Source organism: Choristoneura fumiferana, chromosome 21, assembly GCF_025370935.1.
Source record: "Choristoneura fumiferana chromosome 21, NRCan_CFum_1, whole genome shotgun sequence".
Lineage (NCBI taxonomy): Eukaryota > Metazoa > Arthropoda > Insecta > Lepidoptera > Tortricidae > Choristoneura > Choristoneura fumiferana.
In genome coordinates, this window is record NC_133492.1 from 698654 (window position 1) to 719966 (window position 21313).

Here is a 21313-nt window from a genome sequence, read left to right on the forward strand (position 1 = left end):
ATAGCGTATCAGTATCAAAGAAATTAACTTCGTTGGACCTGTTGACATACATTAACGATCCAATGCAGCTACATTAACAGAAGCAAACCTTGTTTGATAACAAAATGGGTTTTGAGGCCCTACATAAATGCATATCGTAGTGTAAAGGTGCGACCAAACCGCTGCTTAAAAAAGGGTGTCTGCACCGAATCGCAGTGACGCACCGTATGCGCACCGTTTTTATCGCATGCTCTCCACACCGCTGCTTAAAATACGGAATCGCAGTGACGTGCCGTAAACGTCAGGACTTTACCGAACAAAAGTCTTGTCGTTTACGGCCCGTCACTGCGATTCCGCACCGTTTGCGTATTTTAAGCAGCGGTGTGGAAAGCATGCAAAAAAAACGGTGCGCTTACGGTGCGTCACTGCGATTATGTGCCGTCACCGTTTTTTAAGCAGTGGCTTGGTCGCACCTTAAATTAGCCTCAAATTAAAAAAGACGGCCAAGAGCGTGTCGGACACGCCCAACATAGGGTTCCATTACGAAAAAAATAAGTAATATTTTTCAAAGGATTTCCTATTTTATACAGAATCTTCCAAGTTTAGGTATATTTTATACCTTAGGCTGCTATTTACTCATAAACTACTAATAATTCTCAAGCAAACTTTAGCCGTTATAGTTTTTCTCTTGAAAGTTTGAATATACTTACTACCATCCTGATTTTTTTTAATTTTTCCACCCACCAGTTTACATTTTAGAGGGGGGGACGCTCGATTTTAATGAAAATTTGCACTTTAAAGTTGAATATTCCGCATTATGGCTCGTTTGCCATCCAGTCGTATAAAAATAAATAAAAAAAACAAATCACTGAATCGAAAAATCGTTTTAGCAACCCCCTAATGGTTTTAAAAAACCTATCCAAACGATACCCCAACACTATAGGGTTTGGATGAGAAAAAAAAAAATCACCCCCACTTTACGTCTATGGGAGGTAAAATAAAAAATGTTTTTTTTTATTTTATTATTATTTGCACCATTTTGTCGGCATAGTTTACTTATATATTCGTGCAAAATTACAGCTTTCTAGCATTGATAGTCGCTGAGCAAAGCCGCGGACGGACAGACAGACATGGCGAAACTATAAGGGTTCCGTTTTTGCCATTTTGGCTCCGGAACCCTAAAAAGGGCATGATCTGATTAATTAGAACGCTCCCAGGCAGTGTAGGACGAGAAGAGAGGTGTCTTTAGCTGCTTTTCCTTGCACTACACACATTACGAACATTATTGTAAACCTGTGACCATTACGTAAACTTACTCATGTTTTACAAATAAATCATCTTATCTTATCTTATCTTATCTTACCTTATCTTACTAGGACTCGTCGTCGGTCGCGAAATTGGTAGATGTCTAAGTACCTACCTACACTTACGTCAAAATTTATGACGTACCTTTACCACAAATTCAAAAACAAATTAAACTATCCACAAACTCGACGGGGTGACACTCTATCCCGGCCCGGATAACACCGACATGGAAATACCGGCCCTGTTTTTTGCGTACACGCTCATAGAAACTGACAGGAGCTTCAATGGGCGTGTACACGAAAAACAGGGTCGGTATTTCCATCCCGGTATTATCCGGGCCGGGAAAGAGTGTCACCCACTCGACGAATAGCGTCGGAAGTGGCGAAACAAGGAGGCAGAGTCGAAGAGGAGCAAAGCAACATTAGGTACTCTTTCTTTTTGTTGATGTGAGTCTGATTTCTTGTAAAGAGAAAAAAAACCGGCCAAGTGCGAGTGGACTCGCGCACCGAGGGTTCCGTATAAATATTTTTATTATATGTTGTAACTAGAAATTTACGGTTTTCGCAATTTTTCCTTTATCTGTGCTATAAGACGTTGCTTCGTACCAAATTGGTTTTGATTCCCTTGCGAGTTTCGAAAATTTGCGGCAATTTGCGGCATAAACGGCTGTATGTTTTGATTGCGTTGGCTGAGAAGTTTGATTTTTTCACAGCTCCAAGGGACAGTAAACTTGAGTATTTGACATAAATTTCAGCTTGATACCTCCACGCGTTCCTGAGAAAAAGGGTCTTGACAGACAGACGGACGGACAACAAAGTGATCCTATGGGTTCCGTTTTTTCCTTTCGAGGTACGGAACCCTAAAAAGTGCGATACCATCTGCGGTAGAAAGTGCCGTGAGCCTGTAAGGAGCAGTATAAACGAGACTCCTGAAAGAACTCGACTCAGTAGGTTATGAGTACGTGTAAATTTTATAGCGGGGGTTGTTTTATATCAAAATCGATAGATATTGAGAGCTTGGGCTGTTTTGTAGGTTATTCCGTGTTAAAGGTTCAGAATTAGGTGGCTATTAAAATAAGGTACACGAGGCACTCGCGTATTAATAGCTGGGGGTGTGCTCGACGTGTTTCGAACCAATCCGTGGTTCGTCGTGAAGGTGAACTCAAAGGGAAAGCCACAGTAGTGTACAGTCGAACAAACTGAATGATGTAGCGTGAAACCTCTGTGCTACTAATGTTATGGTGACATCCCATACTTTTGTCAAGGAAATCACAGTGAAATTGATTATTAAAAGATTCCATCCTGATACGTAAATCAGTTTGTTCGACTTTACCATAGTTTAATAATTCAATTATCTATCTATGTCTCATCGTAGTTTTCGTTTATAAATGTATATGTATGTCAACTTTTTATTGTACAAAAGAAAAGAAACAAAATACGATTGACAAACTTTGAATTGTATAAAGGCGGACTTATCCCTTTAAGGGATATCTACCAGTTAACCTTTGAATGGCTGAGAGGAGGAATAAATAAAATAAATAAATACTTATCATGGGACGCTTGACACCAATTGACCTAGTCCCAAACTAAGCAAAGCTTGTATTATGGATACTAGGCAACGGATAAACATACTTAAATAGTAAAATACATACATAAAAATACATATTAAGCATCCAAGACCCGAGAACAAACATTCGTATTATTCATATCAAACATCTGCCCAGGCCGGGAATCGAACCCGGGACCTCAAGCTTCGTAATCAGTTAGGGACCGGCAAAGAGTTAGTTTATTACAGAATAGTAAAACATCAGGTCGTAAGTCGTAGATAATTCGTTATTTGAATTATGTTTTCTGAGGCAATAAGCCCCGCGAGCACAGCTTAATATATATATGTAGGTAAAACAAAATGCATACCCTGTATCCAGTAAATCATATTCCACGTCCAAATGTTTGCACGGCAACGCGCGATTCTCGTACAACGAGTACATATTATTAAACATCTTCACTGTTCCTTTACCGCCACTCAACGTAATTGCTTATATACTGTTCCTAATCTCTATATAACGACCGATATATAGTTACTAATTCAATTATTTCCGGTGATAAAGTATAAAAATATCACATCTGCCCTTTTTATTGCCACGTGAAAAACTTTTTGCTATGCAGCAGTATACATACATACATCGAAATCGAGTCGCACAGAAAGAGGAACATCTAAAACATAATGTAACTTTTATTCTATTGTATATGACACGTTAATATGTTCCGATCGACACTTCAGAAGTGAACGAGAGCATATCTTTTAACCTTTGGTTTAATATGTCCTTTCACTTAACTTGTTACAACATAGTGATACCTTTTTTGGCGAATGCCATTTGGTAAGCTAACTACGCTTTTGGTTTATGGTTTTCATCATTGTCATATCCGCCGTACGACGTTTACTGTTGGACATAGGCCTCCCCCCATAGAGTTCCAATTACATCGGTTGAAAGCGGCCTGCATGCACCGTGAACCCACCCGTCCATCTCGTTGGTGGACGTCCTACGCTGCGTTTGCGCTATGGTTTTTATTAGTATAATAAAAATATTGATTAAAATTGAAAAAGATTTTAATCAAATGTCATGTTGTATACACATTAGTTTTGCTTGATATACGAACGAAGAGAGTTTCACCAGGTCAAAATCAAAATAGTACATTGTGTCTTTAGGGCGGTAAATAAGGAATTACGAACGAGAGTCTATTGGAAGCCCGAAGTCGAAGACTGAGGGCTTTAATGAGTCGATGTTCGTAATCCTAGTACCGCCCGTGCGACATACAATGTTTTTCATCACATTTGAGAGTAAAATTTTATATTTCTAAAAGAAAAAATATAATTCTTCCAAATATTGACGACACTTTAGGCTGCGCTCTTAGCAGCGTCGCCCTCCCTCTCCCTCAGCATGTGCCTGAGCCGCGTGTGCATGTGGTCCTGCTGCTACCCCATGCGCAGCTCCATCAGTACGGGCACGGACTCATTGACCGTCCTTGGGCTTCATGACAAGAAAATGTGTACGCGCAATGACTCATTTACCTGCCTTGGGTTTCATGACAAGCACATTAAGGTCGAGGGTTTTATTTGGGGGGTTGCAACCAAGGTAGCCTGCATGTTACGACACTGTTTACGAGCAAGTGTGATGAAAAAATATTTAATATACGCTGCAGGAAGGCTTTACTGCCTTTTTTTTTATTAGCAGCGTTTTCGGAGAAACCATCAATATCCAGAACAAATCGCTGCAAATAATTTGGCAGAAAGTTACGATTTCTATAAGTATTGCTAGAATAATTTACAAATTGAACATCTCTTCTTCTAAATCGGACACTCTTGACTGAGTGGTCGTGGACACGAGGGACCGCCCATCAGTGTGGCGCTGCCTTCTCGATCCTCCTCCAGCGCTCAGTGCCCAACCTTAGGGTATTATTTTACCCTAAATGAAAAAAAATACTGCATAGGGTATGACATAGATAGAAGTCAAGACTATTATGGATTTAGTTCAGCTATTAGTTTACTATTAGTTTATTAAAAAAATCGCATTTATTTAGGCCTTATTTTGCCTTTACGCATTTATTTTGCCTTTAGGCATAACGTTTTATTACGGAACCCAAGTACCCGACACCGTTGCGTTCTTAAAAGCAGTTAATGGCGATCCGTCCAAGCAAAAAGAAATTAATAATGTTATCCGACGCACGAGATAAAATAAATTGCGTGTTTACGCAATGATTTATGTTGTTGATGCAAATATACGGTATGGAAAAGGTCAAAGAAAAATAATTCTGACCCGCGGAATCCGGCAGCGCGGATCTAATCAAGCTTTTGTTACAATTTATCATTTTTAACCCCGACGCAAAAAGAGGGGTGTTATAAGTTATAAGTTTGACCTAAGTGTGTCTGTCTGTCTGTGGCACCGTAGCTCTTAAACGGAACCGATTTGAATGCGGTTTTTTTTTATTTGAAAGCAGGTTTTCTAGCGATGGTTCTCAGACATGTTTAATCAAAATCAGTTCAGCCGTTTTTGAGATATTGAACTTTGAAGTGACAAAGTCGGGGGATTTCCAACTTTTTGTTGGTTAGGTTAATAACACTTACAAACTATAACGTTCACAATGAATATATACTAATTTGTCCAATCCGGAAATATTATATTTAAGTATATTTATATTTTAATACAAAAATAGGTACGTTAGGTTAGTTAGGTAACTTCAGTTGCCCGAAGGGCAAAATATCCAGAAAGAGCTCCCAAGAGCGCCCAAGGGCAGAGCTCCGTCGAAAAGCAGTTGGACAAACTATAGTTGGACCACTGCCGCGAAAGGCAATCAGTTTATAGTTGAGTCAAAATCGACACAAAAAATCGCTTATTTCGTAAAACATGATGTATTCCTGTATTTCTGTTTTTCTCTGATGGTCTTGAAACGACAGACACCCTCAACGATGTACGCTTACGTACTTTTGTAAAGACAGCAGCCAACGCCAAAGCAAATCTGGTTCGTTTGCCACCAACCACAGAGGCTGCGTCATATCACCACTACCGCACATACTACCAGGTGCAATGCAAAAGTGGTTGCGGAGTGGGGTTTGTTAGAATATTTTCCTATACTTAATCGTTTTGAAGCTTATTTTCACATTCGCGTTCTTTCTGTGTCGCATTTTTTTCCAGTCGCGTTTTTCCCCAATCCCAATCAACACAGAAATAGTGTCGATGGTGCCCTGGTATCACAGAACTCTTGTTTCCCATCGAGTCTCATGTATCCCACTATTACTATACTACACAACCAGGCTTAACGGCGCATAGGTAGGTTTAGGTTATGTTAGTTTTGCATCGGCCCGAAGAGCCAAAACCAAGCCAAGACAGGAGCTCCGTCGAGACTGTTTCTGTACCGATTGGGATTGGGGAAAAACGCGACTGAGGAAAAATGCGACACAAAAAGAACGCGAATGTGAAAATAAGCTTCATGAACATCATCAGTTATACATATCATGATCAGTTATACATATGTTTACAAATAAATCTCTTTGACTGTGACTTTTGACTTTTTTTTTGAAAAAACAGGCTTGTAATAATAAAATTCGTGAAAAAACGCGAAAAGAAATTTTGCTGCAAAGAAAAAGTGACTATGGGAAAATAATCTAACAAACAATTGGGGACGAAGAGAACGACCCTCCAATAGCTGAAGACCTACGTATTGAAGAGAAGAGAACAATGAAAGTTACGGCCCAGGGCCATCAAAAACAAGGCGACGAGTTTGATTGTGTCTAATTTCATTGACTGATTGAGTGATTAAGTTACTGTACTTTTGATTACTTATGTTTATATTTAAATATACATTTCAGCGTTTTTTTAAATGATTTTATGCCTTCTTTTTCATTACCAAACCAAAAAAATAATAGAAAAGGTTGTGGAACATTTCTGGAAAAATGCGATCTTACCTTATATGTTTTTTTTTATTTACGAGAGAATTACGAGGTTTATAGACCTAACTTTACGCTTATACAAATTATTTCTACTAGTTTACTCGTAATGATTTTGTTATAATGTAGCATACTATTTTTTCCCTACTTACATGAGAACAGAAGTTGTTCTAATTTTTTTTTTTTTTTAGGTAGTAAGTACAGTCACCAGCACCAATATCTGACACAACAAGCGTGCATAAATATCTGATACGACTCTATTTCTAGGGCTGAAAGGACGTGTCAGATATTTTTGCACGCTCCGCTGTGGCAGATATTAATGCTGGTGACTGTACATAAAGTGCGCTAGCATTTCCGAATGATTAAAATTTCATTACGCACATTTTTATTACAATTTTTTTGATCACAAACGATAAATGTGTATTATTGATACCCAATTCTATGGTGAATAAGTTGATAAGTCATCGGTGAACATGTTGATAAGTCAATTATTTTGAATAATAAAATAATAAGAAAGAGAAATATAACTATTTGAAAAACCATCTAAAATTCAATCAATCATCAATTTAGACATTTCAATTACACTGAAAAACTGATTTATAGGAATTAAATTAAACAATGTTTTCACTGATTTGAGCACTAATGTATGGGAAATAAATTGATAAGTCTCTGGGTAGTATGTTGATAAGTCTTATATCTTACAAAATAAGCAGACTTTACGAGAATACATAAAATAATTTGAAAGATTACATAAAATTATCCATAAAGCTATAAAGATGAATTTGGATTTTGGAGAAAATGTCAAACCTTAAAATCGCTGCCCTGAAAAATTGCCATCTTGGACTTATCAAGTTCTTCACACCATGCACAGATATATTTGTATGATATTTGTTTGTTTCCTCATCTTAGTCCAGTAATATACAACTTCATTAGCATTCAGAAAGTAGTAACAAAACACAAGGCAATAGAGGAAGTTATAAGGTTTTCTTAAGAAACCTTATGAATACTAAGATTGATTGTACATACTGCCTAAGTTTGCAAGTTGAAATAACAACATTATGTGTGTTTGTATATTTGGTTAGCATACTTAACAAGTTTATGCTAAAGTAAATATTATTATGTGCTCGTTATAATTGGATTATCATAAAATTTATTTAATAACAAACCGGTTTTTAACCATAGCCCCAGCTAATATACCACCGAGTATTTATTGACCCGGAATGTATGACAACAAATGTACAACCTCACAATTCATGTCCTCATGTAATTTGCCATAAGAGAATGAATTATTAGATCATACATCTGTGGCTCCAGTGAAAAGGGGTACAAGTCTGAATTTGGCCAAATTGAGTTATATAGACCAAAAAAACACAAAAAAAAATAACGCATCGATTGGTGTAAACGGATCTAAGATATCTTTTAAAACAACGGACTTTTCTGGTGGTCAAGGGTAGAACTGCCTTAAAAAAGTTAGCAACAGAGGGTACTTGTCAAGTTGTATTTTTATTAACTAAAGTTTTGTTTGTGATTTATGATCTAAATTTAGTTATACGTACTGTTTTTTCATATGGCGGGTGTAAAAAAATCTAAGCACACTTGAACCCCTAAAACAAGAACAGATTTATTTAGTTTACATTGATACAAGTTAAGTTCAATCTCTTTACACAAAAAAATAAAATAAAATATAAGATTAAGTAGAGCTGCGCCCGTTTTCACAAATCGAATATAAAAAAGTTCACGTGGAAAAGGATATAAGTCTTTGCGTGGGGGAATGAGCGGGTGAGTGGGGAGCCATAGCGCTCACGGATGAGCCACAATCGTGTGCGCTGACTTGTGCAGGGAGAACGCGCTTGCGAGCTGCGCAGTCGACGGTTACGCGATTAAGTTATATCCTTTTACACCAATTCTATTATTAAACTAATATTGCACATTGCATTAATTTTAAGGGTATTAATTAAGATATATCCCTTGACACCAATCATTTAATAAGAATGATTAAGAAAATACAAAATATCCATAGGACTAAAACTATTATTTAATTTAAATATCTAAAACTAAAACTTTAATTAAAAAAAAACGGTTGGCCTCTTGCGCGAGAAAGCTGCCGGCGCGAGGGTTGCCTGTTGCCTCCATTAACCTATTGCTGAGCTCCCTGTGTAGTTCCAGCGCACCCTTACCCCAAGGACCTAGAGTCTCGACGCCGAAAGCAAAGAAATGATATTGGGCGCCGAGACAGCTATATTTTGTGACCTTCAGGCGTTCCCGGGCGTCTACCGCCGCCCCCGCACGTTTGGTAGTTGCTGTTAGGTAGGACGCCGCCAGGGTGTCTGTACAGGTAGCGTCCCACACCAGCGCACGGCCAGTCTTCCAGGGTATCAACGACATTCCGTCAGGGCGCTTGCCATCGCTCCGTACAATCTGGGGCTACAGAGCGGCGGGAACGTTGGCACTAACGAGCGCCCTTCTGATAATGTCGTTGAGAGTGGCGTGGCGGGACAGTCGGCCGGCGCCCGAGGAACAGGAGAGGCCATTTGGCCAAGACGGTCCACTGGAGCCCCACAAGAAACACAGTTGTTACTTTCGCAGATCCCAACTCCCAGCCGTAGACCAGCAGCTATGCGTAGTGTCTGGGTCGATAAAAGTTCTAGTGTTGGGCGAGGGGTATGCATGGAGCCAGTAACCAGATTCTGGCTTGGACACAGCTTACAGTCTGACCCGGTCCCTGCCTGTTAAAGGTTCTATTAATGCCTATAAGGTGGTGACGGAGGCTATTGTATCCCAGGCCCTTTGCCTATGTGGTTTGGACGGGAGATTTGGACTCGGTCCAGCTAGCCAGGCATTCGTGGCCTAGTTCAAGCATGCAATCTCGCAGTTAATGCCCGCAGGAGCTTTAAGTATTCTACCTGCGAGATCTAGCGTGCTGTGGATCGAAGATAGGAACAGCCCCTTAATGTCTCTCATACCGCTGATTAACCTTTACAAAGATTTAATCTGCAATGATGAAACTGTCGATACGCATCTACTGATACCGACAGAAGACAAGCTGCTTAGCTTAGAGATTTTCAGTTTTATTAATAAATAACATGTTTTTTGTAATTGTATGTTACAAGATAATTTAATATTATTTTAACGTCTTTTGAATGGACATACTTAGATACTAATGATGAGAAATTTAAAGTTTGTTTTAAACGGGCATTTTTTATGTTTGCATGTGAGATTTTTGAAAAAATTTATAGTTTTTTGAATAGATATTTAAATACTTTCATATGTGTTTCATTCACTCAACTTGGATACAAGTAGCATTTTTAATTTTTCATTATTATTTAAGTCTACTTATAACTAAAAACACAATAAAAATAACCGTGCAAAAGGCTACATGTCTGTTATGTCTGTAATTAAGTCCAAACAACTGCATAAATTGAAAAATGCAATCATTTTCTACACCATTAGTTCGTAAGCTAGTCTTCTGTGGATAATATTATACATGTACTACAAAAAACATTCCGGATGCGTACCCTTTTTCACTTCGTATAAAATTACGAAAACTTGGTGAATAGCGATATATATAACCACTTGAACCTTTTTACACTTATTTTTATACTTCTATTTTGGATACAAGTAGTTAATTTATAAACTAATAGATCAAGAGCAAAAATAACATTCCCATAAGAAAGAGCGCAATTAATTTAGTCCTTTAACATACCACATTTATTAGTATATGTAAATATACAAGTGTAATGAACGTAAGTTTGAATCATCTCGGGCGTAACTGTTTTTTGCGTCTCCTGTAAACTTGGGTTTTTCGACATGTACCCCTTTTCACTGGAGCCACAGACATTACTCCCCTTTTAACAGCAACTTTTTCTGCGTAGAAATAAATTAAAATCCACCCCTTTAATTTTCAAAACTAAATCAACATTTTGTCTACTAATATTATTATTTTCCCTTTTTAGAGGTTAACCTGTGTACTTCACAAAGTACAAATCAATTGGAAGAATAACTGCTGAATGTACTTGGTGGAGTACAAATTATTCAATGAAATATGAACTGTAAATTTATGTAAGTAATTTTCAAAATCACAAAACTTATAATTCTTGCCTCAGTCTGTAGAACTATATATGTTAAAAAGTCAGGACTTACGAGGTTAACTAATAAAAGTACAGGTCAACCTTAAAAATATATTAAATAAAATAGAAAATTTTAGCATGTTATACCTGCTAGAGCTTGTCTAGGTTGTAGCCTTAAATCTCTTAACTTAAATGTGAGGCATATTATCCTCATGAGTTCTCGCATATTTTATAAATAACAAATTAACACTAAAAATAAAGGACAAATGTACTTTTAAAAGCCCAAATTGTTCATTGTTAAAGAATTTTAAACATGTAAAAAATAATATTGCTGCAAAATATTTTTGAGTGGTTGAAATAGATATGCATTTTTGCATTTGAGCATTTGAGTTACATTGCTTGAGTATTTTTCCACCCTCTACAAGTGTCATTCCCAGTCACTGTACCACCAATATCAGTATCCCTGTTTAGACTTCCTGCTTGTTATAAGTCCAAACAGGAATACAGTAAGCAATAGTATGGATCAAAAATTACTGATTTTTTACACAAATTGTCAGAGGTACCGACTGTATTGCTTTTACAGAATATTATCATGTAATAACTAGATATCTAAATACCATACATAATAATCATTTATGGTTCATGAACATAACAACCTGCACAATTTAAAAACGAAATCCATTGTTGTTGAAATTATTACGCAAAAATGTTGCAAATTGTACATGTCTCTATATTTATAGCTATATCCAATTTCATAGCTGACTGACTTGCATTCACTAAACAAACCTGTTCCCAAGGTATGACTCATACAACCTAGCCAGACTATCAAAAACAATATCTGATGGGCACATAAATTTTTACCTGTTACTAACAAGAAAAAAAAATTGTATTTCAAAAAAAGGCAGCTTAAAAAAGAAAATTGGAGCAGGTCTAAAGTTTGTATTTGTCTGAATGTCAGACTAGTGATGACTTTTGAAACCCAAGAATTAATTTTAATGGTTGGGAAACTATTAAGTGGAATCGAATTAGAGTAAAGAAAGTTTTTAACCGTGCCAACCGGCTTCGGGAACCGTTGCTAGGCTTAGAATTGCCAAACAATACTGTGAACTTACATGGGAGTTTCCCAGACTGAAATTGCAAGTGGGTGGTTGCAGATTATTTATGATGTAGCCTAAGTACTCACACTTCTAGGATCCTGTCTCCCTTCCTGATCCCGGCCTGCTCCGCGGCTCCTTGCTCCAAGACAGCGCTGACGTGCTGCAAAGGAGCATAAAGCTCCCCATTGATCGACCTCAACTGCCCACCCTCGGACACTTGACCGCGCACATTAAAACCAAACCCAGTATCAGTTTTATAGATAGTAACGCGACGGGGTCCATTGGTAGCCGTTGTACCTTTACTATTTCTCTCAGGTCTAATAATACTGTTATTATCAGTTTCTGTCTCAGCCATTTTGGACGACTTTGACGTTTTCTGTTGTTGTGTTGGCTAGATTGCACAACAGTGCTAGGGTGCAATTCTATTTATTTCTTTTTGTGATCAATGTCACAAAATTAATTTAATTTTAAATATTTTTGGACTGCAGTGTAAAATGGTAGAGAAATTATTTTGAAATATTTTCTATACTAAAACATTTTTAACTTTGAAAACAAAAAGTTTTTCTTTCTCTGGCAACATTATATTGCGCCATCTATAAGGTATTTTTGTAAACTTTTCACTCACACGGTAAAGCAGATTTCAGTTTACGTTTGTCGTCGCTAGAGAGCGTAACTTTCGAAACAACGTGGTACAAGAAAATTGAAACTTCTTCCACATCAAAATCAGCTGTGAACATCAGTATGGCCGCTCAAATAAGTAGAAAATAAATTGTTTTTGTAAAATCATACAAAAAAATAGGAAAGTGCAGTTTTCGTACTTACACCGAATAGTTGTATCTTTTACGAACAGTGTCGGTGTTGACTAATAAAAAGTGTTGCGTCATGACAGAATCCTGATTCTCTCACTGACAAACAAATACAATAAAAATTGCGAATAGCGAATTACGGCGATTATAGTAGCATTTCTTTGGTTCGCGCTTCATTCGATCGTCGTCGTTAAGTGTTGGGGGCTGATGTTTATTGTGAAACGCGTCAGATTGCCACTCGAACAATGAGTAGTGTGAGGCTGAGTTTAGTTTCTGTGGGAAGACTAGCCGTCGGGAGAAATTGCAAGTTGACATCAGGTAAGTGGTTTTCTTCATACATTTGATTTGTTTTCTTTGTGCATTGGCTACACACCAAATTTGTGGCGCAGTCCGCTTTCTTGCCTTCATGTTCACGCGTTAATCTACATCAGACCGATGTTTGATAACAGAACGTCACTGAAATTATCGGAATAGTATAAATAAATCGGTTACGCGTGCTATATTGCATGTCATTCACGTTTTTTATTACGAAACGCTCTCGCTGAAGTTGTTTTCTGTTCGAATTTGATCCTAATAAGGCGTTATTATCGATGAAAGATGGAAATAATGGGTTAACAAGGTCATTATCAAAGTAAATTGTAGAATGCATGCTTGACACTGCCCTCTGAGGTCTTTAGACGTAAAATACAGCTATTACAATATTCCTAGTAGCTAATTAAGGCTTGATAACAGTTGTTTTGTACCTGTAGTGAAGATTTGCTGAATAAACAAAGATAAAATCCTTCATAGTAGCTGTTGTTTGTGTAATGTAATGGTATATGGAACTGAGATTGGGTACTAATAAATTGTAATTCTAAGGACGGGTCCATATCAATTTCTTATTAGATTCTTAGACCATTGACCAAAACACTTATTAGAATATCACTGTAGATTGTGTGCTTTATTGTTTTTTTTTTGCTGTACAGTAAAGTACCTATATACCAGTACCTACCTGTGCCCAGCAGTGGGACGTATATAGGCTCGGATGATGAAAGTACCTATATACAGATAGAGCCTGGCCAAGCTAAGTCTGCAACGGAGTAATTTGGCAACACTGTATTTTAATATCAAATCACATACATAATATGCGTTACATTTGCAGTGTTACCATATTATTCTCTGCAGAGTTAGCTTCGCTAGGCTCTATCAAGCAGTTAGTTTAGTTAAATTAGACATTGTTTACCACTGTCACAAGCTAAATGTTGTACCGAGTTACTATATTTTAACCGATCTCCAATCAGACACCAAATCTCTGTTAAAATTTCTGTAACCATTTGATCCAACTGGGGTTTTATTTGTTTGCTATTAGTTGTAGATACAACTCACACTTGGTTATAAATACCCTATTTTTACCCAACTGCTGGAAGGAGTCATATTTTTACGTTGACTTTTATGTTTCTTAGGTTGTAGGTGTTATCATGGAAATGTAAAAATTTGCAAGGGTGGCTCAATTTCTGTGCTCCCAAGTGTATATCTATTTCTTGGTCCTCTCTATAGTCTAAACAGCTGAATGGTTTTCAACATATAAGGTATCATTAGATTCGTCAAAATGTTGGAGTGACAGGGTTATATTTTTACAAAATGGTGTCTGCAAAAAAACTTATAAGACTTATAAACTCCCATTTGAAAAAACTCAAAAACCTGACTGTCTTAAAAAAATACTGGGATTTAGTCATGAACTAGAACAAGTCATGATTTTAAATGATTTGGTGGCTGTAATTGTATGTTAAGTCACTTAACCCTAGTCCTAAATTTCACCATACTTGTGTGTATTTTTATTAGTTTTTATTTAAAAATTAATTTATGGCAGTTGGGTTATCGAAAATACAAACTGAAATATAGATGCACAGAAAACCAGAAAAATAAGACCAGTACTGGGAATCGAACCCAGGTCCTCGGTATTCCTTACCGCGTGCTATACTGCTACACCACTGCTATTTGTACCTACACTGCTATTAGCGGTGAGAACCTGTTATTGGCTTTCTGTGTGTATTGTTATTTTTAATCTGTCAAAGTCAAAATATCTTTATTCAATTTCGGCTATAACAAGCACTTATGAATGTCAAAAAAAAAACTACTACTGGTTCGGAAAAACCTCTGTTGAGAAGAATCCAGCAAGAAACTCAACGAGGTATATTTTGTTTTAAACAGATTTACAATATTCTTAAATGACTGCATGAAATTCTGAAATAAATTTCCAAACTGCAAAAGCAGCAGGGCTCAATCTACCCGCGATTGCTGTGACGTGAGGTCCCCATTGTAGTTTAGAATCAAGCGTTATTCCTAAAAATACTCGTTGAGTTTCTTGCCGGATTCTTCTCAGCAGAGGTTTTTCCGAACCGGTGGTAGATTTTTTTTTGACATTCATAAGTGCTTGTTATAGCCTAAACTGAATAAAGATATTTTGACTTTGACTTTGACTTTACTGTTGATTTTATAAATTCAATAGTTTGACCATTTAACTTTATATTAGAAACTGAACTGTATGTTTTAGCTGCTGGTTCTCCAGAATAAATAAATAAATAAGTTAACCAAAAGTACAGACTGAGTTGGACGAAGTAGGACAAAGTGCCTCTCCACACTATCATATTCGCCGAACCTCGTTCAATTTCGTGAGCAGTGTGGAGGTAGGTCTAGTCCGGAAATATAATTTAAGTATGGTATGGGTCCCACTGAAAAACTGTTCCGGCTTGCCATAACATTATGCTGAGTGGGGTCTACTTTAAACCATTTGATGTTCATCTTTTTTTCTTCTAATGTATTTTTCTGTAAATATTGAAATGGTTAAGTAAATTCTTCTCTCTTTCTCTAACTTACTCTTCAGGCCATCTTACGAAAAAGTTCTCTCCATGCTACTGATACCTATACTTCATTACTTGGAACTACTTTGATTGTGAGTAATACAATTAGATAGGCAATAGGTTATACTTAGATGAGATTATATAGAGATGCGATGGGTAAATTCCCTTCTTGTGTAATATGCATTATATACCTACCTAATTGTTGGCAATAAACGCATTTTCTTTTCTTTCTTTCTTTCAAATTAATTACACAACTGAGAATATAAATAAATAGGAAACTTAGTTTGCAAATTCAAAAACAAGTTTTCGACATAATGTTAACTGGTTCTTCATAATAACAAAAACAAACTTCTAATGATCTCTAATCTCGTTTATCTCACTTCTGGCACATTACATAACATCATTCAACAAAAAGTGATCTTCAAGTAGCTTTAATTTAATTAATACTTTGATTTTTTATTTATTTTATAAATCAAATCTTGCCAATGCGTGTTATCGAACGGAAAAACAATTTTGAAGCAACCATTACATAAAACAGGATTTTAAATTCAAGATTATAAAAATATAGGTATGGATATTAGATTTTATACACAACACACACACACACACACACAAACATTACGCCTCTATTCCCAAATGGGGTAGGCAGAGCACACGAAACGTTACTGCTTCGGCGCCACTTAAGATTTTATAAAAAGTCACTATATCCGTACTTACAAATATTAAATGATATTGTAACGGATAAATCACGTCTTAAATCGAGTTTAGCTCTACATGTTTTGGGCTAATTCGTAGCCCTTCTTCCTAGGAGCAACGCGACTTGGCTGCTGCCGCAACAAGCGCACTGCGCGCCACCGCATTATAAATGTGAAAGTGTGTGTGTTTGTATGTTTGTCCATCTTTCACGTCAAAACGGAGCGAAGGATGATTTTTGGCATATAGATAGTTTACGGGGCAGTGACATAGGCTACTTTTTATCCCGGAAAAATGCACAGTTCCCGAGGGAACAGCGCGCGATAACCGAATTTCACGCGGGCGAAGTCGCGGGCAAAAGCTATAGGATATAGCAAATTCATAAGTTGTCATATACCCTACCGTATGCATTGATATTGTTATCGGCATTTCCGAAATCCCCGAAACGAATATAGTGTGCATACAAGAATTGCTCGTTCAGTGGTATAATATCCCTGTATTATTTACATTTTTTCTTTAATTTTGTACTCTAGTTTTCAGTATTTTATTTGTAATTATTTATTTTGAAAAAATGACTTTCTGCCAAAATCTTACTTTGCGAATGATAGTCTTTCCGAAATTGCTGGTAGTAACCTTCTCAGGCCCAAAGTTCTAAATTTAGGACATACCTACGTCAAAGCAAATGTCAACTTTTACTAGTTGACATTAAGTTTCAAATTCTAACAATCGAAATTTAACGTGGGCCTCGGGACGATAAAAAAAAGACGTGTAAAAAAAACCATTGTGGCTTATTGAATAAATTCTTTGAATTTGAAAGATACCTACTAGCATTAAGACAATAGACATAACTTTATTTCGACATCAAACTTAAAATAATAATACACAATTTACAGAAAAGAAAAACATTTGATGATGTCGAAAAGGAACTTGACTCAGCATTTTGCATGGGTAATTTTTGAGGCCGATATGTCAAGGTCCACTAGAGATAAATCTGGATCTGAAGATATAAATGAGCCCAGGTAGTTTCTATCCAATGAACTAAACCGTCTATCCAAATTGTCGAAAATAAAAGAAAAAACGTTTCACTTGTATTAGTATCGAGAATTTCTGGTCGAAACGTAACTTTCTGAGTTGACTAGCAGCCTAGCTGCCCGTATCCAGATAAAATACGAAAGTGAAAGTGCCAGTGGTTATGCGAGGCCAGTCTAATAAGAGTAACTAATGTAGGTGTGCTTATCTGTGAGTGCATCATAATGATGAATCGTACGTGTCGTTATAGTTATTGTAAATGGGACGACGGAGGTCGTCTGCATTATTTAGTAGTTTGATAGATCGGTAAACGCAGCGTAGGACGTCCACCAACGAAATGGAGTAATGAATTGGTTAGAGCGGCAAGCTCACGGTGGATGCATGCCGCTTCCACCCGAAGCAAATGGAGATCTATAGGGGAGGCCTATGTCCAAAAGTAGACGTCCTACGGCTGATATGATGATGATGATGATGAGTTAATACACATCGTTTAATAATCACATTTAGAACGTCACACTCTAAAATGGCATTAATTATCATCAGCTGGTAGACGTCCACTGTTGAGCAAAAGCCTCCCCCTTAGAACGCTACAATAAACGACAACATACCTACCACTTACATGCACCGGCTGCCCGCAACTCTCCCGATGTCCTCAATTTAAGTGGGAGGCCTGCCAACGCTGTCGCTTCCGTTTCGTGGTCGCCACCGAAGACCTTTCTCCCCAACGGTTATCTGTTCTTCGAGCGATGCCCGCCTTTTACCACCCCATCTTGCTTATTCTTCGAGCTATGTCGATGACTTCAGTTCTTTGGCGAATTTCCGTCCTCCTGATTCTATCGTGCAAAGAAACTAGATGTCAAGGTCATGGTCGCGCGTCGACGTCTATGTAGGTACCTAACGGTACTAGACTACTTAGTTGTTTTGCAGTGCAGTCACGGACGTCATCAAACTAACTTAAAGTCGTTCACCACCGCAGCGTGAACAATAATTATGTGCTGTTTTAATGCAAGAAACATCCAGTCTGTAGCTTATGTCGATATGGTTCAGGTATCGTCCATCATATTCGGACATGGGCCTCCTCTCCATTTCTCCACGCCTGGCGATCAACAGCCATATGCTATGCATCCATCCTCCACCCGCCTGTCGGCAGGTATCATTCTCTTCATTTAAGTGGTGTGGAGAACAAACGTGAAAAACTTAATGTCTTTATTGTTTTTTAAGCCGAGTTTAGACTTGCAAGAAAAATAGTGCAAGTTGCATTACATTGCGAGGTCGTCAAGCCAACGAGTTTGCAGTGGTCAATCGAGCGCCGCAATGTTCCAACTTGCACGATTTTACTTGCAGGTCTAAATTCGGCTTTAGATTTCGGGATTTTACATGTGTGTGATTCTACAGATTCAGATATTTACAAAACAAATTTCATAAAGGAATGCGTGCAGTTATTTTAGCAAGGAAGTATAACAAATTCATACTCACAAACTTTCGAATTTATAATATTAGTAGGATTAATGTTGTATTATGGCCTCTAAATCATCATGTCATGATCTAAGCAGATCTATAAGACGAGCATGAATGGGAACGTAGGGAGAGGAATGCCTAGACGAACGTACCACGATAAAATCGGGGACGATCTGAAGAAAGGTCGGGTCAGGAGTACTCTAAACCGACGTGCATGCGTGAAAAGATTGATGAATATAGAGGAAGCGAGAGTTGTATGCCAGAATCGTAGTAAGTGGAAGGATGTAGTCTCTGCCTACCCCGTTGAGAAAGAGGCGTGGTTTTATGTATGTTATGTATGTAATCATCGTGTCATCGCCGTACACGATCTGTGTTAAGATTGTGATATAACAGTTGGCCATACGGCATCGTTACGACCGCTGCCATAATAGCTTTAATACAGCTTGTCGCCTCAGGGACGGGAACCGTTTAAGTGTTTATATGTATTGTATTACATTAAGAAACTATAGTGAAAGCAACGTGTGGTCCGACGCCATCGGCACTTGGTCGCAAGCGCATGTATAAATATGGGTTCCATCAAGATACTATAGGATTAAATTTTCAACGTGATACATAATAATTCTGAAAAGCGCAATCTTTTGTAAGAAGTGAAGAGCAATTTGCAATAACATGTTGTAACTTAGATTGGTTCCATTAAAAAGCGAGAAAAAATATATTTTTTATTTTTTTTAGTAGCCTGTATATTGTCCCACTGCTGGGCAAAAGCCTCCCCTCTCGACCTCCACAACTCTCGTTCTGACGCAATGTCAGGCCAGTCCTTTGCGTACGTGTCCAGATCGTCCCGCCATCTCCGGCACCCGCCAAGTAACTGTGCGAGCCCACCTTTGTGGGTGCATGCGACAGACGTGTCCAGCCCAGTCCCATTTTAGCTTAGCAGTCTTAGCAGAGAAAAAATATAAAGTAAAAAAAAATACCGACTACAAAAACCATGAATATAAATTCTACCAGTTTGAAACATTACCTGAGTGACCTATAGTCGTCTGCCTTACCTATCTATTGGGCTTTATCACTCCTGCTGATTCATGCTGCGGCACACCTGTTAGAAAATTAGGTGTACCTATTTGAACATGACAAATGTACTTTTTATAACAATATTTTTATTATAATAGTGTAACACATTATAATTGTTGGGTAACAAACGGATAATGTAATTCCGCACATGAATTTCGAAACACTCAGAGGTGCGAGCCGGGGTTCGAACCCACGACCCTCTGCTTGAGAGCCGATAGGTCAAACCACTAGGCCACCACGGCTTCTTTCTTTACTTTACGGCTTCTTCTTTCTTCTTTTTGAAATTTACCACGAGCTTTGCGGTGAAGGAAAACATCGTGAGGAAACCTGCACAAACCTGCGAAGCGATTCAATGGCGCGTGCGAAGTTCCCAATCCGCACTGGGCCCGCGTGGGAACTATGGCCCAAGCCCTCTTGTTCTGAGAGGAGGCCTGTGCCCAGCAGTGGGACGTTGTTGCTGGGATGATGATGATGAAACGGATAATTATCTAAATTTTTTTTAATTTTTCAACCCTGGCCGATGATACTTATTCGTACTCTTACCTAGTAGGAGTACGCGCGCTAATTTCGGCTTGCAAGCTAATCAACTTCGAACATTTGAAAAACCCCCGCGTTGTATATTTCAAGGTTCAATATCTCGACGGATTAATTAGTTCGCAAAATTGTGGACATGGCTCTAAAATTAATTAAGTCAATCAATTCGTTAATTTCTTGAAATTACACTTAAGTTCCTGGAAGTAATAATTTAATTCATTCATTTATTTACACATGCTTTTAAAATAATTACCGCGGTAAAATGTAAATAATAAAGCAGCTGTTGTCGTTGGAATAGAAATAGGTTACTGATCAAAGAAAAATTTGGAAAAAATATTTGTTTTCTTTAACAAATTTACATTATAAAAAATCTCTGTTTTATTTTATTTATTTACTAGGAAAAATAAACCTCAGGTATGAAATTAATCAATTGATTAATTATTTAATTAATTTTGGAGTCATGTCCACTATATTGCGAACACTAACGAATTCGGCCTAGCCCTGGCTGCCTGGTTACAATTGTAACAAAATTATTTATTTGTGGTCCGGCCTACGAATAATAATTCTCTCAAATAATAATAATGAGGAATTATTATTTGTAGGGTCCGGCTGTTGCTACTCACCAATAACCCAAATCGAAAACAAAACCAATTTTGTTTCGTTTTTTATATAAACCAGTGTTAAATCGCCTTGACATTATTAATCCGCCTTGACATGCGCAGTTAACGAAACTGGTTGATCGCGCATGCGCCAACAGTGACCCTAAAGGCTGAGGGCCTTTTAGGGTTCACATGATTGGTGATATAACTATAACTTAATCGATTAACTTGTAGCACGTCAATATCCATGATTGATTAGTGATTAAACATCACATTTTGATCAATAGATTCTATCAATGAACTACTACCAGTTCACCCAGCTTCACCGCTACCACACGTGCACAATGGCTACGTCTATACGACACATATAATTGTATCATCACGTCATGCAGT

At 37.6% G+C, this 21313-nt stretch overlaps 2 protein-coding genes across 3 annotated transcripts in view; one reads left to right on the forward strand and one right to left on the reverse strand.

Moving 5' to 3' along the window:
• Snx27 (sorting nexin 27) overlaps window positions 1-12284 on the reverse strand; it is a 68130-nt gene extending 55846 nt beyond the window's left edge. Inside the window, exon 1 of one of the 2 annotated variants that reach the window (XM_074103768.1) lies at window positions 11977-12284. In XM_074103768.1, coding sequence (XP_073959869.1) covers window positions 11977-12245 — 269 coding nt within the window. In that variant the 5' untranslated portion in view covers window positions 12246-12284. Of the gene's footprint in view, window positions 1-3197; window positions 3391-11976 lie in introns of those variants that run through there. The other variant, XM_074103770.1, reaches the window with a different exon arrangement.
• A 259-nt stretch (window positions 12285-12543) lies between these two features.
• The window catches only part of ClpX (Caseinolytic protease chaperone subunit), a 60190-nt gene continuing 51420 nt past the window's right edge, over window positions 12544-21313 (forward strand). The window contains exon 1 of the mRNA XM_074104396.1: window positions 12544-13014. Coding sequence (XP_073960497.1) covers window positions 12942-13014 — 73 coding nt within the window. The 5' untranslated portion in view covers window positions 12544-12941. The remainder of the gene's footprint in view (window positions 13015-21313) is intronic.